This window comes from Rhinoraja longicauda, chromosome 35 (genome assembly GCF_053455715.1).
Source record: "Rhinoraja longicauda isolate Sanriku21f chromosome 35, sRhiLon1.1, whole genome shotgun sequence".
NCBI classification, from domain to species: domain Eukaryota; kingdom Metazoa; phylum Chordata; class Chondrichthyes; order Rajiformes; family Arhynchobatidae; genus Rhinoraja; species Rhinoraja longicauda.
In genome coordinates, this window is record NC_135987.1 from 5,731,092 (window position 1) to 5,758,023 (window position 26,932).

Sequence of the window (26,932 nt, forward strand, 5' to 3'; positions counted from 1 at the left end):
TGTTTAAGGGCAGTCCTGAAGTTGATGTCAGAATGTTGGGCCCATAATCCAGCTTCTCGATTGACAGCACTAAGAGTGAAGAAAACACTTGCCAAAATGGTGGAATCTCAAGACATCAAGATCTGATCAAGACACTCAATAGCTGACATTACTGCTCCAGAGGGGCAGGGACATGTGGTGTGTGATCAGAGAGTTGGGCATCTGTTTGCCCCAAACCCTTCTTCGCACCATACTAGATAGGCTGCTAATAAGGATCTTGTGAATTCAGGAGTGTTTCATGCATGTCGTAAGTGTGAGAAGAAAGGACTTCCATGCCATACTTCAGATCGGACAGCAAAACGTTTTAAAGATATAAGACTCCAAATCGATGCTGTTGAAGCATCTTAAACTTCCTTGGATTTCTACGCAACGCTGACTATTTTTGTGCTCTGTATCCCAGAGTGGAATGTTGATCGCTGGCCTTTGTGAGCCTTCACTATGGTGTCTCACAGCCAGGAGATGGTGCTTTCTGTGAAAGCCTCAATCCGAATAACTTTGCTGAGATTTTAAATAGTTGCTTTTCCTCTACCCGTAAATGGGGTCTGCCTGGTTCTCTTGGGCTGTAAGGGTATAATAGATATCTCCCGTTTCTAGTCCAAAGTCTTGTTGAATTGGTTGGGCATTTGCAAGAACTTTGAGAATGCTCACTTCACAGAGCAAGCTTCTGCTGGTGCCAGGCACGAAATGCAATGGCAAGCTTTCCTCTCTTTATCCAGATTGCCTTGTCCGCAGCTAGCTCCACTGCCCAGGGTGAACATGATCGGCTACAGACTCAGGGTTTATTGCTTCCATAAAACGCATGTTTTCTTCTTTTTAACTCTTGCTCCTTTTTTCCCCATAAACATTCACTTATCTTCTCCTATGTAATAAGAGTAAGCAGCAGGGAGAGCCTTGAATTGATTATTTCTGTTAGCTGTCCAAATTCTTGCAAAACGTGGATCAATCTTGTAATGGATAGAAAGGTATGTTTTACTTTGGAAATAGATATCCATTCTCTCAGTTTTGTTCATTGTATTCTCCCAGAATTTTGGATAATGATTGTGTGCCTCTGGTTAAAACATCATATCTTAGTTTTTTCTCATTATTTGTATCTGAAAGCATAGATTGATAGAGGCTCACCATTTTAGACTATAGAGTACTTGTCTCTGATAATTCTTCTTGCAAAGTCAGGCATCACTACGATTCTGCTATTACTCTATTACTGGTAGAATAAGAATGAATTGCGGCTGTGGTAATCTACCCAAATGGGTAGGGAGAGGAACTGCTGTTCTCTTAGAACAATTCTTATTCTTGCATAGGTGCAGCAGGCACAAGTGAAATTCTGCATCATTTCAATGACTTTCAGCTGAGGTAATAGATTCTGCCATCGTTTTCTAAAGTTGTGCCAGTATTCGTCCAGTCTAAGTTCAGTTTCAAAAGGTTATCACGGTCATGTTATCATAACAAGTGGCATTGCATGTATTTATTTTTACGAGGGTGAATTATCACTGCTAAGAACTCTGAACAATCTTACTATGTCCGATAATTTGCTAATGTTCTCACTTTCCCATTTTAAAGGCTTGGTTTGACTTTGTCTTTTTTCCACACCAGTGGCCACTGTTGGAAGGAGAGTGTGCTCACTGTTCCCGGAGAAAACACTCGAAGCAGCGAAGTGATGGTTTATTTAAAATAATGTATTGTCAATTAATTTGAGTAATTCCAAAGCATATTCATGTATTGATGAATTTAGTAATTGTATTAATAGTGGCTGTCTAATGTACCAGATTCTTGGATGCCTCGGTCTTGTAAATGTGTGTAACATAATGTTTATATTTTGTGTAGTATGGCTGATGATAGCTTGCAAGCTTTTCTTGTAAATCTAATAGCCAAAGTAGGGCTTGAAGCTTTTTTTTCTCTGGCAAGAGGGATGTTGAGGATACAGTGCAATCCATTCATATAAAGGGGATTGATTTTGTTACACGCTCTGCAGAGTTATACATCTGCGTTCCTTGGTTCTCATGTTTGCCTTGAATTTGAAAGATATGGTATCATGTTGAATGTTTATAAGACAATTGTGATCTCCTGCCCATCTATATTAATGTTATATGCTCAGCCCCCAACTTCTGATGCCTTACACCAGAGGCGATACAATCTTGCCCAAGAGCAGGAAAGGTCCATGTTGTTATTAGTGCTTGTTTTATTTTTTTTTGCATTTGAGACTTGCCATTGGGTTCCATTTTGGGAACGTGAATGAAAATAGTTTTTATCGTTTTTAATGCTGCAGGAATTCACATCGACTGCTGAGACTTTTTAAACTTGAGAAAAGAATGAATGATTGGAATTTTTAAAAAGGTGAATAACACTGCCTGGCCCAGTCAGCACTGTGCTGTGTGATCATCTGTTAATTTAGAACAGATAATGGCTTTCACTAATTCCATTTCTTGGAACATTGTCTCACTGAGGTGCATCCAGTGCATCATCAGCTGGAAATAATTAGACAGCAGTATTTTTTTGCAATGGAAATATAAAAAGGCCAAGAAAATGTGGAAGATAGGGTGGGATCTGCAACTTCTGTCTATTTCAAGATACTCCTGTCTTTCAAACAAAGTCATGTGAATCAGCTTGTTTTAAAGAAAGTGTTTTTAATGATTGTGCCTTTTTATGTTGTTAAATCAGCCTGCCTTTATTTTTATTTAAAGAAAAGGAAGGGAGACTTGCCAGTCCAGAATGTCATCCAAAAATGTCTTATTGTAGCATAGACAAAATGACGAATCAGAATATTTTGAAATCATTTAGTCAGCATATTTGTACATAGCAAATGGACAGACAACAAAGGATTAAAGCAATGATAGTACTCTAATGCTTATGTCATTGCAAGTCAAACAAAATGGTCACATTAAACTAAGCGTAAAGACTTATAAACCTATTTTGTACAGCATCTGGTAAAAGGTGCCTTATTACGTTTACCACAGATTACTTTGCAAGAGGTACATCATGTACACAGATTATGTCCTGTATCTGAATATTAAGTAAATAACATTATTTTAGTACAGAGTTGGTCTGTTGGCTATGCTTATTTGTTTTTCTGCCCTTGTTAGATGAGGTCAAAGTGGACTGACTGCTGAACTGCTGCAGGATGTGTGGAAATCCGTCCCGACTGAAAAATGTCATGTGTTATCCATGACATATCTTTTGCTGAGTTAAGCATGAACGAAAAGCTAAAGCAATATAAAAATCTAGGGGACAACTTAAAATTATTAAAAATCCGTTATTCTTTATTTTATTCGCCAGCTCCTATAATATTTTTTCAGACTGTTGAACTTGTTTAGCTACACAGAATTTTTACCTATTTAAAAAATACAATTTATTATTAAATCCTTGAAGGAAACCCTTCCCCACTCGGCGATATTATTTTATCTTGCTGAACTGCTTGTTCTTCAGATTGAATTCGCTGTCTTTTCTCATTGAATGTGCCCAAGGTTGGTCTCGCTGGAATGTAGTGCTGATTGCAGGCCTGGCTTGTGAGTAACACTAAATTCTTTATCAACAAAATAGTCTGAGACATGACACTCTTGCTATGAATAGGAAGCAACCATTCAATCCACAACCTCCACCCTCCCAATATTGCCCAACTCCCAGTTTGCTTCTCCTCTCGGTGGCACAAATATCTGCGAAAAGCAGGGATAAAAGAGGCAAATTTAGCTAAATCAACTGAGGGAAGATGAATGTTGGGTCTTCTTCTTAAGCCCTTTGCTCTCTAGGGAGCATAGGCCATTGACAAATGTCCTCCATCTCACTCGGTTGTTGGCGGTTCTTTCAAGATCTCCCCAGTTGAGCCCACTCCCAGACATTTCTGCCTGGACACCTCTTCTCCAGCTGTTCCTGGGGTGAATGTTGGGTCAAGCCACAAATCATTTTCTTAGTCTGGCAGTATATCTATCATTTTCTGCTTTAGTGTAAAGAAATGCTTTTGATTCCTTGTTGGAATGTAATGCAAGTGAATCGGAAGCGTTTGAAGGCATTGGGCCTGTACTCGCTGGAGTTTAGAAGGATGAGGGAGGGCCTCTTTGAAACTTAACGAATAGTGAAAGGCTTGGACAGAATGGATGTGGGAGAGTCTCGGGCTAGACTCAGAATTAAAGGACATTCCTTTAGGAAGAAGTTGAGGAGGAATTTCTTTAGTCAGAGGGTGGTGAATCTGGAATTCACTGCCACAGAAGGCTATAGAGGCCAAGTCAATGGATATTTTTACGGCAGAGGTAGATAGATTCTTGATTAGTATGGGTGTCTGGGGTTATGGGGAGAAGGCAGGAGAATGGGGTTAGGAGGGAGAGATAGATCAGCCATGATTGAGTAGCGAAGTAGACTTGATGGGCCGAATGGCCTAATTCTGCTGCTTTAACTTATGACCTTAAGAGAAATGGGTGCATTGATCAGATTCGCAGATGGCCTGTACTTGGAAGTGTTTATGAGTACAGAGAACAATAGGAGGAAATCTTACTAAATTACATCCAGAGTTCTGTGACCAATAAACTAAAATATGTTCTTGTGTATAATTTATAACACACATTGATAGTAAAGCAAACCACACTTGTGCAGTATGGATTTTTGTGCTGATATGATGTGAATAGAATTGACTGTTTATTACTGCAATTATCCATATTTGTGTAACATGCAGGTACTATCGCAATGTTTAAGGAACATTTGGACAGGTACATGGATAGGACAGGTGTGGAGGGATAAGGGCCACGCACGGGTAGGTGGAACCAATGTAGATGGGGCAAGTTGGGCCAAAGGGCCTGTTTCCACACCGTAAGACTCTATGACTATCTCATTCATCTGTTGTGCATCTTGGAAATGTGAGCCAACGCATTTGTAGGACAGTGAAAATGTGCAACCTTGGACTACTTTTGTCTGCAAGACCTGACCAAGTCTAGTGAGCAAGCCTTTGCTGAAGGTTGGAGTTTCTGAAGTGGAAGCTTCCAACAGTGATTTCCATTGAATGTTATTTTCAGGACTGGTCGCATAATCTTATGTTTTAAATAAAAGAAACCCTCCAAATGTTGTCTCTGGAGGAGTGCGTTGAATGGCAAGACCTTGTGTCACCTCTACCCACACATGCTGTCCTTTGTGGAGCGCCACAATGGCGTAGCCCCAGGCCCAGCTGCCCTGCTGCTGGTTGTGTATGCGTCTCTGAAGGGTAAATGTACGCTTGCCATCAACCAAGAGAAAACCCAGCCCGGGCCCCTGGCCAAACTCCACAGTCACCAGGAACATGTAGACGCCTTTGAGGAGAGCTTTGAAATGACCCTTTTCCTGTGAATAGCAATCGCCGTAGTTCAGAAATATCTGGTCAAATTTCAATATCTTGGTAGATTCAGAACCATTGGACAGTCCCACGAAAAATGCAGCCAGGAATTCTAAACAGACAAGAAGCAAAAACAAATCAAACCCAAGCAATTGAATAGCATTGTTAACAGGCAGTTCCCTTGGACACATTAGTTTAGTTAGAGATACAGCGCAGAAACAGACCCCTTCGGCCCACCGAGTCCATGCCAACCAGCGACCCTGCACACTAATGCTATCCTGCACACACTAGGGCCAATTTACAATTATACCAAGCCAATTAACCTACAATTATGTACGTCTTTGGAGTGTGGGAGGAAACTCGAGATCCCGGAGAAAACCCATGCAGGTCACGGGGAGAAAGTGCAAACTCCGCACAGACAGCACCCGTAGTCAGGATCGAACCCGGGTCTCGTGCGCTGTAAGGCAGTAACTCTACCGCTGTGCCACATGGAGAACTTTGTTCTTTAACACACATACACACTGATAAATGTTGAAGGAGAGGGACATGGGAGATATTTATCATAATAAAGCCCATGCTATAAAACATTAGTTTGTGTAAAGTTCTGGTCGCTCCATTACAGGAAAGATGTGGAGGCTTTGGAGAGGGTGCAGTGGAGGTTTACCAGAATGCTGCCTGGATTAGAGGGTTTCAGCTACGGGGAAAGGTTGGAATAGACCTGGATTGTTTTCTCTGGAACATCGGAGGTTGAGGGGAGGCTTGAGAGACGTATATAAAACTATGAGAGGCATAGAATGGGGAGACAGTCAAAACCTTTTTTCGAGGATGGAAAAGTCCAACGCAAGAGGGCCTAGCTATAAGGTGAGAGGGGGCAAGTTTAATGGAGATGTGTGGGGCAAGCTTTTTATAGAGAGTGGCCGGGGCCCGGAACACACTACCAGGGGTGATGGTGGAGGCAGATAAGATAGTGATGTTTTAGAAGCTTTTTGATATGTACGTGGAAGTGCATGGAATAGAGGTATATGGATCATGTACAGTTTAAATTGCCATCATGTTCAGCACAAACATTGTGGGCCAAAGGGCCCGTTCCTGTACTGTTTTATTGGCCAGCCTCTCGATCTGGTCGTCACACAGTGGGAGAACATGAAAGTACTAAGACTTTTCAGCAGCGATTCATGATGATATTGCCAAAGCAGAATATTTTTAGTTTGGAGGAGAGCCTGGTTTGTTTGGCTGGGTGTGGATCACCAGACTGGTTCCGGTGATGGCAAGACCACCATATGAGGAGAGATTACGTTGATTAGATTTACGTTCCCTGGAGTGCAGAGGAATGAAATGAAATCTACTTGAAAACTTACAAAACTCTGACAGGGCTAGACAGTCTGGCTGCAAGGACGACATTTTCCCATGACAGATCAGAAAGATCTAGAACAGGGGGTCACAGTCTTGGGATAGAGAGTAACAGATTTAGGATTGAAATTATCTGAAAGATCTACCTACGCTCAGAGGATGAAAGGCCTGTAGAATTTGACACCACAGCTGTGGAGGCCATTTGCTGAATATATTTGAGGAGATACATATATTTCTAGATGCAAAAGGTTTCAAAAGTGTATGGGAGAGTGGGAACATGGCGATGAGATAGACAATCAGCCATGATCATCATGAATGGCAGAGCAGGCTCAAAGGGCTGAATGGCTTCATCCTTCAGTCTATGTTACTTTCCTAGAGTGGGGCATGTTTAGGGTCGCCAACTGTTCCGTATTAACCGGGACACCCCGTAGTTTGGGCTAAATTGGTTTGTCCCGTACGGGACCGCCCTTGTCCCGTATTAGTCGGGTTGCCAACTTCCTCACTCCCAAATAAGGGACAAAGGGTGATGTCACCTCCCCACGTGACCTCACCCAGCCAGCGGCCACGTGCTCCCGCTCCACCAATGGCGACTGCCATTGGTGGAGCGGGAGCACATGGCCGCTGGCTGGGTGAGGTCACGTGGGGCGGTGACGTCACCTTGACGTCATGTTGATCAACATGAATAAGGGCCTGCTTCCACACTGTGACTGAGACAAGGGAGAGATTTAATTGTGCCATATGAAAGTTACGAGAGGCCTGAACAAAATGAACGAGAAAGATTTACTTCCCTTAAATCAATAAACAGATGGCATAGATTTAAGTTCATTGAACGTGTTTAGAGGAAGATATTGTTTTGCCTTTGTGGAGCTCTAACTGCAAGAGTGGTGAAGGGATCCATCCTCATCTTATTTAAAAGCTACCTGCATGACTTTTAGGATAACAAACCAAGGGGAAGTGAGAAAAAAACCTCAAACAAATCCTTTTTATTGTTTGGAATGACCATTTGTTGCTTAGATTTCCTGACTTTCAATTACATGGAACAAACAGCTGGAGAACTGCCCAGGAACAGGCTCTTGAGCTCACAATGTCTTTGCCAAACATGATGTTAAATTAAACTAATCTGTGCCTGCATATAAATCCCTTTCTCTCCATTCCCTGCATATTCATGTGCCTATTGAAAAGCTTCTTAAACGCCACTATCGTGTCTGCTTCCACCACCACCCCATAGTACCAGTGAATCTTAAATGCCCCCTTAGAGAGTGGATTGAACCAATCTGGGCAGGCCTTCAGCTTAAAGAGCAAGTACAACGGAGAAAGCATTGTATTGGGATGCATCACAACATGGTTTGGGAACAGCTCCATCCAAGACCGCCAGAAATTGCAGAGAGTTGTGGACGTAAGCCAGACCATCATGCAAACCAACCTCCCGTCCATTGACTCCATTTACATCTCACGCTGCCTCAGCAAGGCCAGCAGCATAATCAAGGACCAGTCTCACCCCGGTCACTCCCTCTTCACCCCTCTCCCATCAGGCAAGAGGTACAGAAGTGTGAAAACGCACACCTCCAGATTCAGAGACAGTTCCCATCTGTTATCAGGCAACTGAAACGTCCTCCCATCAGCTAGAGAACGGTCCTGCCCTCCCATCCACCTCACTGGAAACCTTTGAACTACCTTTAATCGGATTTTAACTCGCATTAAACATTATACCCGTTATCCTGTATCTGCACTGTGGACGGCTTGATTGTAATCATGTACAGTCTTTTCACTGACTAGATAGCACATTACAAAAATGTTTTTCACTGTACCTTCAAAGGTGTATGGGAGAGAGTGGGAACATGGCGATGAGATAGACAATCAGCCATGATCATCATGAATGGCAGAGCAGGCTCAAAGGGCTGAATGGCTTCATCCTTCAGTCTATGTTACTTTCCTGGAGTGGGACATGTTTAGGGTTGCCAACTGTCCCGTATTAACCGGGACATCCCGTAGTTTGGGCTAAATTAGTTTGTCCCGTATGGGACCGCCCTTGTCCCGTATTAGTAGGGTTGCCAACTTCCTCACTCCCAAATAAGGGACACGTGACAATACTAAATTAAACTAAGAAAGCTTTGTTGGGAATTAATCTAGCGAGTGGTATTGACTGCTGGCAGAGGTTAGAGAAGGAATAATACAGTGTGATAAACACCAGCCACAAACATACTCACCCTGTACACTTGGGGTGCTCTTTTCATGGCTTAAAGTCGAGGCATTTCTGTAAATCCCCAGATGCTTGTTCCCGTGGTGACCTTCTCTGTGGTGTTTTCTCATTCGCTTTAAGCCCAAGCCACCCCGCCCTGTACGGGACGTCCCGTTAGAAACCCTGTCCGTGTGGCCAGTGAACCTGTGAAACTCTGTGACGTGACTGTCCAGAAACTGTTTCAGAGACGATACATCTAACTCCAGAGCCTCCAGCGACTTTGTGAACTGTTCCTGCATTTGTCCCAAGCTCCGGTTATAGTAATTGTCTCTGGAATTGCAGTGGGATTCCAATGTAATCAGTTTCAAATTCAACATCTCAATATCTTTTTCTCTGAATGATATTTTGCTGGTGTTATATTGTAAGTCATCCCGTTTCTCTCCCATTGCCTCGGGCTCCAGTTCCATGGGTTTCCGACTATCTGTATCTTCTATTTCTGAAGAGCTTTCCTCTTCTTCAGCCCCAGTCAAGTCTCTTGTTCCTTCAAGCAACTGCAACTTCATGTTGATGCTTTCCAAGATCATCTTCTGATCCGCAAGTTCGTTTTCTGTTTCATTTAGGGCTTGATACAAAGTGCTCATTGGGAGCAGCTGGAGATTAGTTGCACCCTCCGATGTAATCTCCAATATGTCTTGTTCCAACAAACTTTCCAGGATTACAGTGTGCCTCAACGCATCCTCCAGAAGGGAATTGAATGAGCTGTTTAGATATTTGATGCGGGAGTCCATGACGCCATCAAATGTTTTCAGATTGCCAATTTCTCCCATAATCATTGAGGAATTCTTCTGGAGTTTTAAGATGTCTTCAGTTAAAATGCCGTGCTTTTCATCCAGCAGGTACTGGAAGTCCTGAATCTGTTGGCGAATTTGTTGCAAGGCCATGAACAGATCTTGCACAGAATCATTTAGGTTGTTGCTGAGCTCGAGCACTTGCTGCTTGACGTGGGTCAGATCGAAGTGCATTTTGTCCATGAAGTCGCTGGCATTTCTCAGGTTATCAATAACCAGGCTATAATCCACGAGTAATTTCTGACAGTCGCAAAGCTCCTCATCCTCCGGCATGCCGTACAACAGCTGGCTCAATTCTTTTACTTTGTTGTCGATACTGGAGATATGTTCATTGTGCCTAGATCTTTGATGGTTAAAGGAAACATTCAGTCCCAAAAGTGCTTCCGTAAACCCTCGGCGGGTCTCAATCAGTTTTCCATTCATTTCTCTCCCAAGTCCACCTACCAGTTGTGCACACTTTGACTCCTGCTTCTCCAGCTTTTGTTGAAGCGCAGCAACCTGGTTGGATGCCGGAGCACATAATCCACACATTAAATCTGTTAGGTTGCTTGAATGAATCAGTTTATCCAAGACCTCTTTTGTCATTCCCACGTCTTGGTGGACTGCCTTCAAGTCGCACGATGGACATGGTGTTGGTCCTTGGAGTTCAGCAGTCTTTGCGATACTTTGATTTAAAGTGTATATTTCCAGCCAAAGTCTATCCTGGTCTTTCCTTAATTCAGCTGTGGTGTTATCGAGAAGATGTGATTTCATCTGGATCATCTTCTGACCGCGTTTGATCTTTAGGTCGATCTCAGTCTTTATTATTGTCACGTTGTGGTCGAGGGTGACTCTATGAGCGTGCAGTTCCTTGTCAAGTTTCCATTGTTGCCCTTTCAACCTGTCTTCCATTTCCCGTAGCTGTTCACTGTTTTCATCAAGTTTCAGTTTTAGCTTGGTGCCCAATCCCTCGAGTTCCGCTTGGCGATCCGAGAGCTCATCGTCCTTTCGTCTGTCGGTCTCCACCTCTTGTGATAAATCGAAGACCTTGTCGGACAGGGCCTGTAGGCTGTTATTGAAGCTTGCCCAAACTGAATGAAGATGCTGTCGCAAGAAGCTTTCAACATAAGTCTTTACCATGTCCTCAAGGCCTGGTAATTCTGCCAAACCAAACCAAAAGAATGATGTAAAATGTCGACACAAGAAACTGCAGATGCTGGAAACTCCAGCAAAACACAAAGTGTTAAATTTTAACTGATTGACCATATATTGAACCAACAAATATTTATAGAAGCTTGAGCGAGCAAGCTGGTAATTTAGAAAGAAATTCCGAAGAGGTGGATCTCGGATGGATGAACAATGGGGTATAATCTTGGCAAAGATAGACACAAAAAGCTGGAGTAACTCAGTGGGACAGGCAGCATCTCTGGAGAGAAGGAATGGGTGACGTTTCGGGTCAAGACCCTTCTTCGGGCTGCCTGTCCCGCTGAGTTACTCCAGCTTTTTGTGTCTATCTTCGGTCTTTCTATCTAGGGGGAGGAACGGGAAACAAAAGACAGGGACAAAGACCTGGTCCTTCAAACACGATGCAAAGGATGAGGTTAGAGGAGGTGCACTCCTGTCTCACCGGGGAAAAACAGTTAGAGACAGGGGTTGGGAATTGGAGACAAGGGAGAGCAATGGTTAACAGCACTGTTCACAGCACTGGAGACATGCAGTCCATTGTACTCGAGTGAAGGCAGCATAAAGGATGCTGAGAAAGACATCTCCATCGACCATATATGGACTTTAGAAGTATGCGTCCAGAAAAAGCACTTTACACAGCGGGTTCCTTTCTCTGGAGCAGTGAAGATATTAGGGCGACACACTGGCGCAACTGGTAGAGTTGCTGCCTCACAGCACCAGGGACCCGGGTTCGATCCTGACCTCGAATGCTGTCTGTGTGGAGTTTGTACGTTCTCCCTGTGACTGTGGGTTTTCCCTAGGTGCTCCAGTTTCCACCTACGTCCCAAGGACATGCAGGTTTGTTGATTAATTGGTCCTCTGTAAATTGCCCCCAATGTGTGTAAGGAGTGGGGTAACATAGAACTAATATGATCGATGGTCGACATGGACTCGGTGGGCCGAAGGGCTTGTTTCCCTGCTGTACCTCTAAAGTAAAACTAAGACTAAATTCACAGATTGAAAGGATGGAGTGAGCAATGTCATGCCAATTGCTGTTCTCTCAACCCCCCTAAAGCATGGATTTGTTAAGAAAATAGGAGCAACATAGAGCCATTTACTGGTTTAAATCGCCCTTTGTCATGTTTTTACTTTCCTTTCTTCCTGTGATGTACATGGATTTATTTTGACAAGTCCTAACGGAAAGTGGTGGGGGTTTGTATAATTACTGTAGCAGACTCACTCCCTGAGTTTGTACTGGCCCTTTGTGAATACAATCAGTTGGAATCATCTCTTTTTTTTCATAGAAAAAAAATCATATTTAACGACCTTTTACGTTTCAAAAGTACAAAGTGTCAATTATTCACAAACTTTTAATTACACGCCTCCTTTGTAAAGTAAACTGCAAATGTCTTCCTTCTCCCCTGACAAAAAAAACAATCAAAGCTTCAAATCCCGGTTGCAATAATCCTACGTTTGTGATAACGTTCCTCAAGACGTTACGAATGACGCCTTGGCAGAATGGCGACACTGTCGTATGTTGAAAGACTGGAGTGACTAGGCTTGTATACACTGGAATTTAGAAGGATGAGAGGGGATCTTATCGAAACGTATAAGATTATTAAGGGGTTGGACACGTTAGAGGCAGGAAACATGTTCCCAATGTTGGGGGAGTCCAGAACAAGGGGCCACAGTTAAAGAATAAGGGCTAGGCCATTTGGAACGGAGATGAGGAAAAACCTTTTCAGTCAGAGAGTTGTAAATCTGTGGAATTCTCTGCCTCAGATGGCAGTGGAGGCCAATTCTCTGAATGCATTCAAGAGAGAGTTATATAGAGCTCTTAAGGATAGCGGAGTCAGGGGGTATGGGGAGAAGGCAGGAACGGGGTACTGATTGAGAATGATCAGCCATGATCACATTGAATGGCGGTGCGTACAGGCTCGAAGGGTCGAATGGCCTCCTCCTGCACCTAATGTCTATTGCCTTCACTATCTTCTTTCTAGAGTTTTGAGCATGATAGTGCTCTTTTTTCCAATTACCACCTTGCCAATGTTATTCATTAAAAAAAATCAAAATAAACTTTATTCAGGATATAAATATGTACCAAACAAGAACTGTGCAAAATCCCTCCGACTTTCTCCACGGCTACACATACAACTTGTAGCGTTCTCTTTGGTAGTGCTCCCCAAAAAAACATCATTGTACCCCTCGCCACTCATGTGGCCCCATCACGTCCCTTGCTTGGACCCTGCCCCCTCAATCTCCAGCAGCGGAAGGACCCTCCCCCACTGAGCCTTGGCGTTGGCTGCACCGAGATTCAGTGCGTCCCTCAGCACGTACTCCTGCAGTCTGGAGCGGACCAGTCGGCAACATTCCCCGACGGACATCTCACTCTGCTGGGAGGTCAACAAAGCTCGGGCAGACCAACGAGCATCTTAAGTTGAGGATCTTCCAGCAGCTCCCGACGTTAGTCTCTGAATGTGTGTCCCTGGCAACAGTCCGTAAATCACAGAGTCCTCCGTTATGGAGCTGTTTTGGATGATTCTGTTAACCATTGTCCTCCTGCACCCTTGTGCAGGCCCTGCTGAAACCCAAGGTTGAGTCCTTTTCCACCACCTTTACCGATGGTGAGCTCCAGATCACAACCACTCTTGCCCTCCATGATCTTTCCCATTCCAGTCTAATTCTATGCCACTGATCGGAGGTCACTAACAGCGAACAATGTCCTCTGTGTCCCCCACTCACGATCTTGGACACTGATCAAATCTCATCCCAACTTTATTTGTTTCAGCAACTTTTCCAGCCTTACAAAACAAATCCCTGGAATCATTCCAGTACATTTTTCTGCACTCTCTCTATGAAATGCACCTCCTCTTTGAAATTAATTAATAGAATTGAAAAAAAGAGTCAGGTTATGTTGCAGCCAGAGGTTAATTTAGACTTAAAGTACATCAATGCTTTTTTACTCTTAACCCCCTCCACACCCCCCTTCTGAAGCCCAGGATTCTATGGTCTATGGATTCAATTTCTTTACAGTCTCTCTTAATCAGCTTCCAATGATGGTGGTACCACTTCCTATCCTGGTGCTATCTGGCACACACTTTCTTTTATGGGGGTGTTATTTTTTTGTCCTCCTGCTATAAGTTGTTGCCCAGCCTCAACTACCAATTCAGTTGAAATTATTTCCTGGCATTTCTCCACAAGGATGTTTTAGTTTTTTTTTTAGATTTAGAGATACAGCGCATAAACAGGCCCTTCGGCCCACCGGGTCCACGCCGCCCAGCGATCCCCGCACACTAACACTACCCTACACCCACTTGGGACAATTTTTGCATTTGCCAAGCCAATTAAGCACGTCCTCGGAGTGTGGGAGGAAACCGAAGATCTCGGAGAAAACCCACGCAGGTCACGGGGAGAACGTACAAACTCCGTATAGACGGCACCCGTAGTCAGGATCGAACCTGAGTCTCCGGCGCTGCATTCGCTGTAAGGCAGCAACTCTACCGCTGCGCCACTGTGCCGCCCAATGTTGGTCCCAACTGTCTGGTGCTGTGACTAACCCGAACCACATCCCACAGAATCAGTCCCCTGCTTCTTCATGTATAATAATCCCCTTCATGGGTGTTCCTGTCCCTTACATTAGTGGAGAATAAAGAGAAGGTGACCTGATAAATTACTTAGTATTCTAAGACCAGCCACCGATTCAATTCACCAGCCAGCCATTCGATTCAATTTGAGATACCAGCTATCAAGACAGATGTGTATCGCAATTCATTCTTCCCTCACACAATTAAAGCATGGAATAGTCTTCACCCTACTATAGTTACTCAACCAGAAGCAACTACATTTAAGGCAGCTCTTCTCCAAGAAGCACTTCTTGCTTAAGTCCATACTCCGCCACCTCCAGTTTAAATTCCATTTGGAATATTTTGGAGGACCAAGAAACAAGAACCAAGAGGTAGATGCAAGGAACTGCAGTTGCTGGTTTACAAAATAAAAACACACAAAGTACTGGAGTAACTCAGTGGGTCAGAGAGCATCTGTGGAGAACATGGATAGGTGGCGTTTTGGGTTGGGACTTCTTCAGGATCCTCTGATGACATTGCTCTTGTACTTGAACATAATGGTTGCAGTGACACCAAGATACTTCAGGGGGCAGTGTCCTCAAGGGAACCTGACAACATTCTCCAAGGTAGACCCTAAGTGCTGGAGTAACTCAGCGGGTCAGGCAGCATCTCTGGAGAAAAGGAATAGGTAACGTTTTGCGCTCGAGACCACCGATTCCTTCTCTCCCAAGAATCTCAACAAATCTCATTCCCTACTTATCTTTCCTGTAAACTATTGTCCCACACTTCCATCAACTCTGCCCTGAAAATTCATCAATCGCCTCCAATCTGCAGCAAATGCTTTGCTCACCCAACCCCATGGGTTTTTGGGACGAGGGAGAAAGTGGGAGCTTGTGAGGGGGTGCCATACGGCCACAGTGAGGACGTGCAAACTTCACGCGGGCAGCAGCGGAGGTCAGGATTGAACCCGGGCCTCCAGAGGCGTGAAACAACGGGGCAAAGCGGCACGGTTGCGCAGCGGTAGAGTTGCTCCCTTACAGCGGATGCAGCGCCGGAGACTCAAGTTCGATCCTGACTACGGGCGCCGTCTGTACGGAGTTTGTACGTTCTCCCCGTGACCTGCGTGGGTTTTCTCAGAGATCTTCGGTTTCCTCCCACACTCCAAAGACGTACAGGTACGTAGGTTAATTGGCTGGGCAATGTAAAAAAAAAATTGTCCCTAGTGGGTGTAGGATAGTGTTAATGTGCAGAGATCGCTGGGCGGCGCGGACCCGGTGGGCCGAAGGGCCTGTTTCCGCGCTGTATCTCTAAATCTAAATCTAAAATCTAAAACTAGTGGAGCCGCTGCCTCACCGCGCCAGAGGCCCGGGTTCGACCCTGACCATGGTTGTTGGCTGTGTGGAGTTTGCACGTTCTCCCTGTGACCACAAGGGGGTGCTCCGGTTTCCTCCCACATCCCAAAGACGTGCGGGTTTGTAGGTCGATGGGCCTCTGTATATTTGCCCCCTCGTGTGTAGGGAGTGGATGAGAAAGTGGGACAACAGAGAAGTCGTGTGAACGGGTGATTGATGATCGGTGTAGACCTGGTGGCTGAAGAGCCTGTTTCCATGTTGTATCTCTGCACTAAACTAAATAAAACAGTGAGATGGCAGCTCCTCAAGCTGTTCCACCGTGTCACCAGGCTGTGGTAGCTGGGATGCTATACACTAGGTATTCATCTCTGCTTTCCAGAGGCACACTGGCCAAGAAGAGGTCTCGCAACATCACCTTCCCTGAGGAAATGAGGTCAGGCACTGTGAGCCCGCCTTGTCCTGAATACCCACAATCCTAGAATCAATGGATTAATGGTCCCAGTCTCCAAGCTGGAGGACATCCACACACTGGGGTGCCAAGGTTCAAGATCCCTTCATAAGTGCATAACTGATTTGAGTATAGAGGTAAAGAGGTCCTTCTGCAGTTGTACATGGCCCTGGTGAGACCACATCTGGAGTATTGTGTGCAGTTTTGGTCTTCTAATTTGAGGAAGGATGTCCTTGCTATTGAGGCAGTGCAGCATAGGTTCACCAGGTTAATCCCCAGGATGGCGGGACTGTCATATGAGGAAAGATTGGAAAGACTGGGCATGTATTCAATGGAATTTAGAAGGATGAGAGGGGATCTTATAGAAACGTATGAAATTATAAAAGGAGTGGACAAGCTAGATGCAGGAAAAATGGTCCAATGTTGGGGGAGTCCAGAACCAGGGGCCACAGCCTAAGAATAGAGGGGAGACCACTTAAAACTGAGATGAGAAAGAACTTTTTCACCCAGAGAGTTGTGAATTTGTGGAATTCTCTGCCACAGAAGGCAGTGGAGGCCAATTCACTGGATGAATTTAAAAGAGAGTTAGATAGAGCTCTAGGGGCTAGTGGAATCAAGGGATATGGGGTGAAGGCAGGCACGGGTTACTAATTGTGGATGATCAGCCATGATCACAATGAATGGCGGTGCTGGCTCAAAGGGCCAAATGGCCTCCTCTTGCGCCTATTTTCTATGTTTCTATGTTTCTACGATTGGAGCAGAATTAGCTCATTCGACCCACCATCTACTCTGTCATTCATTCATGGCTGATCTATCTTTCCCTCTCAACCCCATTCTCTTGCCTTCTCCCCTTCTCAAAGAAGGGTCTCGACCCAAAACGTCACCCATTCCTTCTCTCCAGAGATGCTGCTTGTCTCACTGAGTTACTCCAGCATTTTGTGTCTATCTTCGGTTTAGCCAGAAACTGCAGTCCCTTCCTACACACTTCTCACCTGTCACCCGGACTGATCAAAAGTCGGTCAATCTCCGCCTTTAAATTATCCACTGACTTGGCGTTCAATGCCGTCTGTGGCAATGAGTTCCACAGATTCACCATCCTCTGACTAAAGAAATTCCTCCTCATCTCCTTCCTAGAGGGACGTCCTTTATTCTGAGGTCTTGGCCTCTGGTCCAGTCTCTCCCACTGGTGGAAACATCCTCTCCACATCTGTCCAAGTCCTCCACGCATGCCCAGCCCGTTGCTGAGATGTTTGTGTTCACCACCTACCCGTCCTGCTCTCCTCGTCATCCCTCAAGTGGTTCCTTTTCTTCTGCTTGCTCAGAAGGTGGTGGAGGTTGTGGGGGAAGCCGGCGGTCGCGGAGATCGTGTTCCCGTTGCTGAGCAGCTCCTGGTGCTGCCTCTGGCCGCTGGACACGACAGGTACCGCTGCAGCGACAAGGAACGGCGGTAAACGCACACTACCTTGCAGGCAACGCCCACAGAGATATCACACAGGGCGCAAACGTGAATACATGGACCATTGCTGGAGATGGACTATTATTGCCCTGAAATGTTACTCTTTCCTCTTTCCACACCTGCAGCCTACTGCGCAGTGCCCTGCTCTCTCTCTCTCACCTCTCTCTCTCTCTCACCTCTCATTCTTACCTTCACCCACTCACTTAACTTTGCTCTCTTTTACCCTCTCTCTCTCCCTCTCTCTCTCTCTCTCTCTCTCTCTCTCTCTCTCTCTCTCTCTCTCTCTCTCTCTCTCTCTCTCTCTCTCTCTTCTCTCTCTCTCTCTCTCTCTCTCTCTCTCTCTCTCTCTCTCTCTCCCTCTCTCTCTCTCTCTCTCTCTCTCTCTCTCTCTCTCTCTCTCTCTCTCTCTGTCTCTGTCTCTGTCTGTCTCCCTCTCTGTCTGTCTCTGTCTGTCTCTGTCTGTCTCTGTCTGTCTCTCTCTCTCTCTCACCTCTCTCCCTCTCTCCCTCTCTCCCTCTTTCCCTCTCTCCCCTCCCCTGCCATTTGCACACTTCCTCCTGCTTCTGTACTGTGGACAATGTGTTAAACGTTGGTGGTGATGCAGCCGGTATCTGGGTTCAAGTGTTGAACAAGGGGTGAGAACATTGAGTGTTGCACCAGACTGTGGTTCATAATGAAGTTGTCCCATTGAACACGTGGGAACCATTTTGGGTAGAGCACCTTGCCTAGGGTTGCCAACTGTCCTGTATTAGCCGGGACATCCCGTATTTTGGGCTAAATTAGTTTGTCACGTACGGGACCGCCCTTGTCCCGTATTAGTAGGGTTGCCAACTTCCTCGCTCCCAAATAAGGGACAAAGGGTGACGTCACCGCCCCGCTCCCCACGCGACCTCACCCAGCCAGCGGCCACGTGCTCCCGCTCCACCAATGGCGGAAGCCATTGGTGGAGCAGGAGCACGTGGCCGCTGGCTGGGTGAGGTCACGTGGGGCGCGGGGCGGTGACGTCACCTTGACCCGTATTTGGGAGCGAGGAAGTTGGCAACCCTAACCTTGCCCCTCTGCGAACGGGAGTGTGGGTAGTCCTGGATGCTTGGTGTTGATGTTTGGTGGTTCCTGTCTGAAGCCAGTGCTGGGAATTCTGGGGCAGAGGGAGGGTGGGGAGGAAATGATGATCAGTAATATAAACAGGCGCAGGTACACATTGTTCTGCTGAGACCCAACTTACTTGGATCGACGATCCCTTCGGTCACTTGCCCGCTCTCCGTAGCCTGGTCCAGTGACGTTGCGGCCGTCAAGGCCGTGGGAACTAGGGACAACGTCACAGTTAAAAACCAGGTGGATAAACAAGGAACTGCAGATGGACGCAAAATGGTGGAGTAACTCAGCGGGACAGGCAGCATCTCTGGAGAGAAGGTGACGTTTCGGGTAGAGACCCTTCTTCAGACTGAGAGTCAGGGGAGAGGGAAACTAGAGGTGTGAAAAGGTTCAGAACAAATCAGAGGCCTGCTCCGATGACCAAGGGAAGGCGGAGCCCACAATGGTCCATTGTTGGCTGTGGAAGTGGTGATAACGAGGGGATACACGAGGGGATATAACTGGCAGGAGAACTAGGGTGAGGGGGGGGGGGGGGGGGTGGAGAGCGAGGGAATGCAGGGGTGACTTAAAACGAGTGACATCGATAGTCATATGACTGGGTTGTGATCTGGCCAAGCGAAATATGCCGGTTTGTAAAAAAGATACAAAGTGCTGGAGTTACTCAGCAGGTCATGCAGCATCTCTGGAGACCATGGATGGGTGATGTTTTAGGTCGGGACCCTTCTTCAGAATGAGTGTGTGGTGGGGTGGGGTGGGAGGGGTGGGGTGGGGTGGGGTGGGGTGGGAGGGGTGGGGTGAGGTGGGGTGGGGTGGGGTGGGGTGGGGTGGGGGGGTGGAAGGAAGCTGGAAGTGCCAGTGAGCCGTGGAATGGTGCTGGATCACATAGCAATTACAAATCAGCTAGTGAAATTCTTTTTCATTGTATGCCATAAGACATAAACCATTCGGCCCGTCGGGTCTGTTCTGTACCAGAGTCGCTGAAGGTTAAGCCCAGCAGCCTTTGTAGGTGCCGACACGTGTCAACACTTATGCACTGCCTAGGTTGTATGCAAAACAAAGCTATCCACTGTACCGAGCTACCCCAGGTACATAGAAACGGTGCAGGAGGAGGCCATTTGGCCCTTCGAGCCAGCACCACCATTCAATGTGATCATGGCTGATCATCCACAATCAGTAACCCGTGCCTGCCTTCTCCCCATATCCCTTGATTCCTCCAGCCCCTAGAGCTCAATCTAACTCTCTTTTACGGAGATGAGGAAAAACTTTTTCACTCAGAGAATTGTAAATCTGTGCAATTCTCTGCCTCAGAAGGCAGTTGAGGCCAATTCTCTGGATGCTTTCAAGAGAGAGCTAGGTAGAGCTCTTAATGATAGCGGAGTCAGGGGGTATGGGGAGAGGGCAGGAACGGGGTACTGATTGTGAATGATCAGCCATGACCACATTGAGTGTGGCCCCTGTGACAATAACGTTTCTTCAGTTCATTCATTCATCACTCATTCATTCCTTCATCCATCTTACAGCTGCCAGTTGCTGGCCAGATGTAACCAAGCTTCTCCTCCCTAACCCATATGTTGAAAGACTGGAGCGACTGGGCTTGTATCCACTGGAATTTAGAAGGATGAGAGGAGATCTTATCGAAACGTATAAGATTATTAAGGGGTTGGACACGTTAGAGGCAGGAAACATGTTCCCAATGTTGGGGGAGTCCAGAACAAGGGGCCACAGTTTAAGAATAAGGGGTAGGACATTTAGAACGGAGATGAGAAAAAACTTTTTCAGTCAGAGAGTTGTGAATCTGTGGAGTTCTCTGCCTCAGAAGGCAGTGGAGGCCAATTCTCTGAATGCATTCAAGAGAGAGCTGGATAGAGCTCTTAAGGATAGCGGAGTCAAGGGGGTATGGGGAGAAGGCAGGAATGGGGTACTGATTGAGAATGATCAGCCATGATCACATTGAATGGCGGTGCTGGCTCGAAGGGCCGAATGGCCTCCTCCTGCACCTATTGTCTATTGTCTATTGTCTATTGTTTCCACACTCTGCCCACTCTCCACCCACTGTGCACAGTGCCACCTCTGATTTTTTTAGATTTAGAGATACAGCGCAGAAACAGGCCCTTCGGCCCACCGGGTCCGCGCCGCCCAGCGATCCCCGCACATTAACACTATCCTACACCCACTAGGGACAATTTTTACATTTGCCCAGCCAATTAACCTACATACCTGTACGTCTTTGGAGTGTGGGAGGAAACCGAAGATCTCGGAGAAAACCCACGCAGGTCACGGGGAGAACGTACAAACTCCGTACAGACGGCGCCCGTAGTCAGGATCGAACCTGAGTCTCCGGCGCTGCATTCGCCGTAAGGCAGCAACTCTACCGCTGCGCCACCGTGGCGCCTCTGCTTACCTGTGTCTTCACAGTTGGCTCCCGTGTGCCCAGGGCAGCACCTCCACTCCAGGGCAGTGACGATCATCTGCTTCACCTTGTACATGGGTTTCAGGGTCAGCTGGTACCTGCAGGGAGAGGCCGCCCGCTGTTATTCAGCAGCCCGGTGGTGGGTACAACCTCGACACTGGGCACGTGGTGCTGGCACTGGGCTCGGCCTCACCATGGGAAGGATTGCGTGAGTTTTGTTTAGAGATACAGAGCAGAACCATCGGCCCACCGTCCACACCGACCAGCGACCACCCCTCACACCAACACAGTCCTGTACACCAGGGACAATTTACAATTATACCGAAGCCAATTAACCTACAAACCTGTACGCTGTTGGTGTGTGGGTGGAAACCGGAGCACCCAGAGAAAACCCACACAGGTCACATGAAAACATGCAAACTCCGTACAGACAGCACCCACAGTCAGGATCGAGCCCGGCTCACTGGCGCTGTGAGGCAGCAACTCTACCGCTGGGCCACCGTGCTGCAAAGTCCCATGCAATTCCCATCCTGGTCCAACAGCTCCCTTTCCTCCCGGCTTCGTACTTACGCAGAGTGCTGGCAGCCGCCCATTCCATTGCCACAGGGCTCCACAGGCCTCTGGACCAAACGCTCCACTCCGCACGAAATCACAGAGGAGGACAACCTGGTCTTCACAAACGCACACCAGTTCCTGAAAGGCAGTGAGAGAACGGAGCGTCCACAGTTCAACTCTGCTGTTTAGTTTGGAGATACAACGTTGAGACTGGTCCGAGCCGACCCGTTCACTAGTTCTATCCCACACACTCGGGACAATTCACAGAAGCCAATTAACCTACAAACCTGCACGTCTTTGGAACGTGGGAGGAAACCGGAGCACCCGGAGGAAACCCACGCAGTCACACAGAGAACGTACAAACTCCGTTCAGACAGCACACGGAGTCAGGATCAAATCTGGGTCTCTGGCGCTGTAAGGCAGCAACTCTACCGCTGCACCACCGTGCCACCCCTAATGTCTCCTGACATCCTGATGCCCCTGAAGGAGGTAACACTGATGTCCTTTACTGGGTCTGACCTGGACAAGATTCCCAACTCAAAACAATTGGTGAGCCGCAGGAGAACAAGAGGGAGTTGATTGGCGTGTGATGGAGAACGTTCCGCAGGGAAACGAGCAGGCGAAGGGGATTAATGTGAGTGCTTGCATCACCTCGATGGTCTGGACGGCCTCCTCCTTTGTCATAAGAAACCAGAAAATATAACGCAAGGGCCCGGAGAATGTTAAAGATGACTCCATCTAAGCCATGCTGCCTCGGCAAGGCCAGCAGCATAACCAAGGACCAGTCTCACTCCCCTCTTCTCCCATCTCCCATCAGGCAAGAGGTACAGAAGTGTGAAAACGCACACCTCCAGATTCAGGGACAGTTTCTTCCCAGCTGTTATCAGGCAACTGAACTGTCTTCTCATCAGTTAGAGAGTGGAACTGACTGCCCATCTACCTAATTCGAGACCTTTGAACTACCTTAAATCGGACTTTATTGGACTTTATCTTGCACTAAACGTTATCCCCATTATCCTGTATCTGGACACTGTGGACGGCTCGATTGTAATCATGTTTAGTCTTTTTACTGATTGGATAGCGAGCAACAAAATAGTTTTTCACTGTACACGTGACAATGATGAACATAAGCAAAGCACACTTAAACTGGCATAGTTAAGGTCGCAGAAGCTGAAGAATTGTTCTGCATTCTCCGGTAATTGAAAAGGAATCATATTTCAAGGATCAGGAAAGCAGAGACAGACTGCTAATGAGTGTTCCTTTTATTTATAGAACCTTTGTTTATCGGCTGTAGAGGTATTGTCATTACAGTCTGGTTGCCAACATTTAGATTTTTTTTTAGATTTAGAGATACAGCGCGGAAACAGGCCCTTCGGCCCAGCGAGTCCGCGCCGCCCAGCGATCCCCGCACACTAACACTATCCTACACACACTAGGGACAATTTTTACATTTACCCAGTCAATTAACCTACATACCTGTACGTCTTTGGAGTGTGGGAGGAAACCGAAGATCTCGGAGAAAACCCACGCAGGTCACGGGGAGAACGTACAAACTCCGTACAGACGGCGCCCGTAGTCAGGATCGAACCTGAGTCTCCGGCGCTGCATTCGCTGTAAAGCAGCAACTCTACCGCTGTGCTACCGTGCCGCGGTACGGCAAGGGCAGGTAAAGAGTGGGACTTTAGGCTGCAGATTTTAGACTTCAGAGATACAACGTGGGAACAGGCCCATTGAGACCAATGCCGACCAATGGCCACCCGTACACTAACACTATCCGACACATTTGGGACAATTTACAATTTGCCGTCACGGAGAGAACGTACAAACTCCGTACAGGCAACACCCGTAGTCAGGATCGAACCCGGGTCTCTGGTACTGTGTGGCAACAGCTCTACCGCTGCGCCACCGTGCCGCCCAACGTGTTCAGCCCCACTGGGGGAGTAGTCTTTCTCAGAGGCGGCCACTGGATGTGATCAGTAAGGCCTTGGGTCAGCTGGGCAGATGTGGACAGGCGATCTCTGCAGAGTTCTGCTCGCAATCTGCGCCCCTCTCTCCCCACCCCACCCCACCCCACCCAGCAACATCCAGCCCTAGAGTGGATGCTCCCTGCTTACTTTAGTTTAGAGATACAGCGTGGACACAGGCCCTTCGGCCCACCGAGTCTGTGCTGACCGACGATCACCCCTCACACTAGCACTGTGCAGCACACGAGGGACAATTTACACAAACCAATTAATAAAAGCCTGCACGTCTTTGGAATGTGGGAGGAAACCGGAGCATCTGGAGAAAACCCACGCGGTCACGGGGAGAACGTACAAACTCCACACAGGCAGCTCCCGTAGTCAGGATTGAACCCGGGTCTCTGGCGCTTTAAGGAAGAAACACCCACACTGCACCACCAGGCCGCTGCAACGTCCAAATGAAGTTAACTCCCTACTTCCTGACTCCCTACTCCCTCACACACCCCACCCCACACCCCACCCACCCTCCCACGCTCCCCCCACCCACCCTCCCACGCTCCCCCCACCCACCCTCCCACGCTCCCCCCACCCACCCTCCCGCTCCCCACCCACACCCCACCCACCCTTCCACTCACCCCCTCTCCCTCCCACTCTCCCTCCCTCCCGCTCTCCCCCCCCTCCCTCCCACTCTCCCCCCTCCCACTCTCCCTCCCTCCCACTCTCCCTCCCACTCTCCCTCCCTCCCGCTCTCCCCCCCCTCCCTCCCACTCTCCCTCCCTCCGACTCTCCCCCTCCCACTCTCCCCTCCTCTCTCCCACTCTCCCTCCCTCCCTCCCACGCTCCCACTTCCCTCCCCACTCGCTCCCCCCTCACATGGAGCAGCGGTAGGGTCTCGGTGCTGGGAGGGGGGGGGGGGTGCTGGGATGGGGAGGTGCTGGGATGGGGGGTGCTGGGAGGGTCTTGGTGCTGGGATGGGGCGGTGCTGGGATGGGGGGGGTGGTCCTGGGATGGTGGGGTGCTGGGATGGGGGGTGCTGGGATGTGGGGGGTGCTGGGATGGGGCGGTGGTCCTGGGATGGGGGGGTGCTGGGATGGGGGGGTGGTGGGATGTGGCGGTGCTGGGATGGGGGGGTGCTGGGATGGGGGGGTGCTGGGAGGGTCTTGGTGCTGGAATGGGGGGTGCTGGGATGGGGGAGGTGCTGGGATGGGGGAGGTGCTGGGATGGGGCGGTGCTGGGATGGGGCGGTGCTGGGATGGGGCGGTGCTGGGATGGGGCGGTGCTGGGATGGGGGGGTGGTGCTGGGATGGGGGGTGCTGGGATGGGGCGGTGCTGGGATGGGGCGGTGCTGGGATGGGGCGGTGCTGGGATGGGGGGTGCTGGGATGGGGGGTGGTGCTGGGATGGGGGGGTGCTGGGATGGGGCGGTGCTGGGATGGGGCGGTGCTGGGATGGGGCGGTGCTGGGATGGGGGGGGTGCTGGGATGGTGGGGGTGGTGCTGGGATGGGGGGGGTGCTGGGATGGGGGGGTGCTGGGATGGGGAGGTGCTGGGATGGGGCGTTGCTGGGATGGGGGGGTGGTGCTGGGATGGGGGGGTGCTGGGATGGGGGGTGCTGGGATGGGGGGGTGCTGGGATGGGGGGTGCTGGGATGGGGTGGTGCTGGGATGGGGCGGTGCTGGGATGGGGCGGTGCTGGGATGGGGGGGTGCTGGGATGGGGGGGTGCTGGGATGGGGGGCGGTGCTGGGATGGGGGGGTGGTGCTGGGATGGGGGGGGTGCTGGGATGGGGGGGGTGCTGGGATGGGGGGGTGGTGCTGGGATGGGGGGGTGCTGGGATGGGGGGGTGCTGGGATTGGGGAGGTGCTGGGATGGGGCGTTGCTGGGATGGGGGGGTGGTGCTGGGATGGGGCGGTGCTGGGATGGGGGGGGTGCTGGGATGGGGGGGTGGTGCTGGGATGGGGAGGTGCTGGGATGGGGGGGTGCTGGGATGGAGCGGTGCTGGGATGGGGGGGTGGTGCTGGGATGGGGAGGTGCTGGGATGGGGGGGGTGCTGGGATGGGGGGGGTGCTGGGATGGGGGGGTGGTGCTGGGATGGGGGGGGTGCTGGGATGGGGCGGTGCTGGGATGGGGGGGGTGGTGCTGGGATGGGGCGGTGCTGGGATGGGGCGGTGCTGGGATGGGGGGGTGGTGCTGGGATGGGGAGGAGCTGGGATGGGGTGGTGGTGGGATGGGGGGGTGCAGGGTGTGAGGTTTGTTCATCAGAGTGAGGGGGTGGGTCAGGTGGTTTAAAGCTGCGGGTGGGGGTCGTGTGTGTGTGTTTGTGGGGGGGGAGTGGAAGGGAATTAGCGTTTAGAGCAAGAGAAAGCCAGTAAAGTCCGATCAAAGATAGTCCGAGGGTCTCCAACGAGGTGGACGGTGCCTCGGGGAATGGGGGCCGCGTTGAGGAAGACGTTACACTTGCCTGTTGGGTGGAGTTCTGAAAGGTCCACGTGCACTGGTGGGGAACGTGGGTCTGCGGGAGGAATGGGAGGCGGTGGTACGGATGGAGGAGAGAGGCTGTGTGGTTGCCCGCACTGTCCCGTAGCCCCAGCCTTCCACCCGGGTCTCCGCGCCTTCTCCCATCCTCCCGGCCACCTGCCCGTCAGGCTCCTCCTGCCCCTCTGCCAATCCTGCCTCGTTGCTCCACACACCCTGGTCTCCGGTGTCGGCAGACGCCAGGTATTCCTTCGGCCAAACCGGAGCCAGAGACAAGGAAACAACGATGAAGTGGAGAATCATTTTCCTCTCCGTTGAAGCCCCTGTCCTGCTCCGGAGCAATGGGTTCCTGCGAATCCCCCCCCACCCCCCCCCCCCCCCCCAACCCCACACCCCCACAGCACTGAACGAACGGTAGCTGCAGAGAGACTCAGACCCCACCAGCCCTGTGTCCCTGCAAGACTCTGGCAGCTGGAACAAAGAGCATCTGACCCAGTCCACTAGCCCCAAAGGAAACGGCTTGTTGCTGGTCGCACATCCACAGCAAGGTCAACAATCTCAGCGCAGGAAGAGGAAGTCTCCACTAACAAATGAGTTGTGGGCAAAATAACAATTATTGTCCCACTCTGCTCTACGTGGGGATGGGCGGGAAGCGAGCTCACAATCCGGTCCACTGCGCTTCACCCAAGCAAGGTCCAAGTGTATTACTAGATATTTGTTTGACTCCCAAGAATTTTTTTAAAAAGTGAACTGTTTTTAGACTGTGCTGACTTT

General features: G+C 49.0%; 2 protein-coding genes across 5 annotated transcripts in view; one reads left to right on the top strand and one right to left on the bottom strand.

Annotated features, from left to right (window-relative positions):
• The window catches only part of LOC144610043 (bone morphogenetic protein receptor type-1A-like), a 185,540-nt gene extending 182,468 nt beyond the window's left edge, over positions 1 to 3,072 (top strand). For all 4 annotated transcript variants that reach the window (XM_078428516.1, XM_078428517.1, XM_078428518.1 and 1 more), the window contains one exon: positions 1 to 3,072. In XM_078428516.1, coding sequence (XP_078284642.1) covers positions 1 to 126 — 126 coding nt within the window. In that variant the 3' untranslated portion in view covers positions 127 to 3,072.
• Positions 2,820 to 26,500, bottom strand: LOC144610044 (multimerin-2-like). Its single transcript, XM_078428521.1, has 7 exons — positions 26,145 to 26,500; positions 21,741 to 21,863; positions 21,162 to 21,268; positions 18,891 to 18,971; positions 17,477 to 17,635; positions 8,884 to 10,842; positions 2,820 to 5,438 (listed from the first exon to the last, which is right to left on the bottom strand). The coding sequence occupies exons 1-7, from the start codon at positions 26,459 to 26,461 to the stop codon at positions 5,050 to 5,052; spliced, it is 3,135 nt and encodes a 1,044-aa protein (XP_078284647.1). The 5' UTR covers positions 26,462 to 26,500; the 3' UTR covers positions 2,820 to 5,049.
• Between the last annotated feature and the right edge of the window lie 432 nt (positions 26,501 to 26,932).

Excerpts from the sequence above, each read along its gene's own strand:
- LOC144610044 (XM_078428521.1), bottom strand. The coding sequence starts at position 26,461 with ATGATTCTCCACTTCATCGTTGTTTCCTTGTCTCTGGCTCCGGTTTGG. Across the intron at positions 21,864-26,144 it reads TTCAGAACTCCACCCAACAG|GAACTGGTGTGCGTTTGTGA; the intron begins GCAAGTGTAACG and ends ACTGCCTTTCAG. Across the intron at positions 17,636-18,890 it reads CGAAGGGATCGTCGATCCAA|CGGTACCTGTCGTGTCCAGC; the intron begins GTAAGTTGGGTC and ends TTGTCGCTGCAG.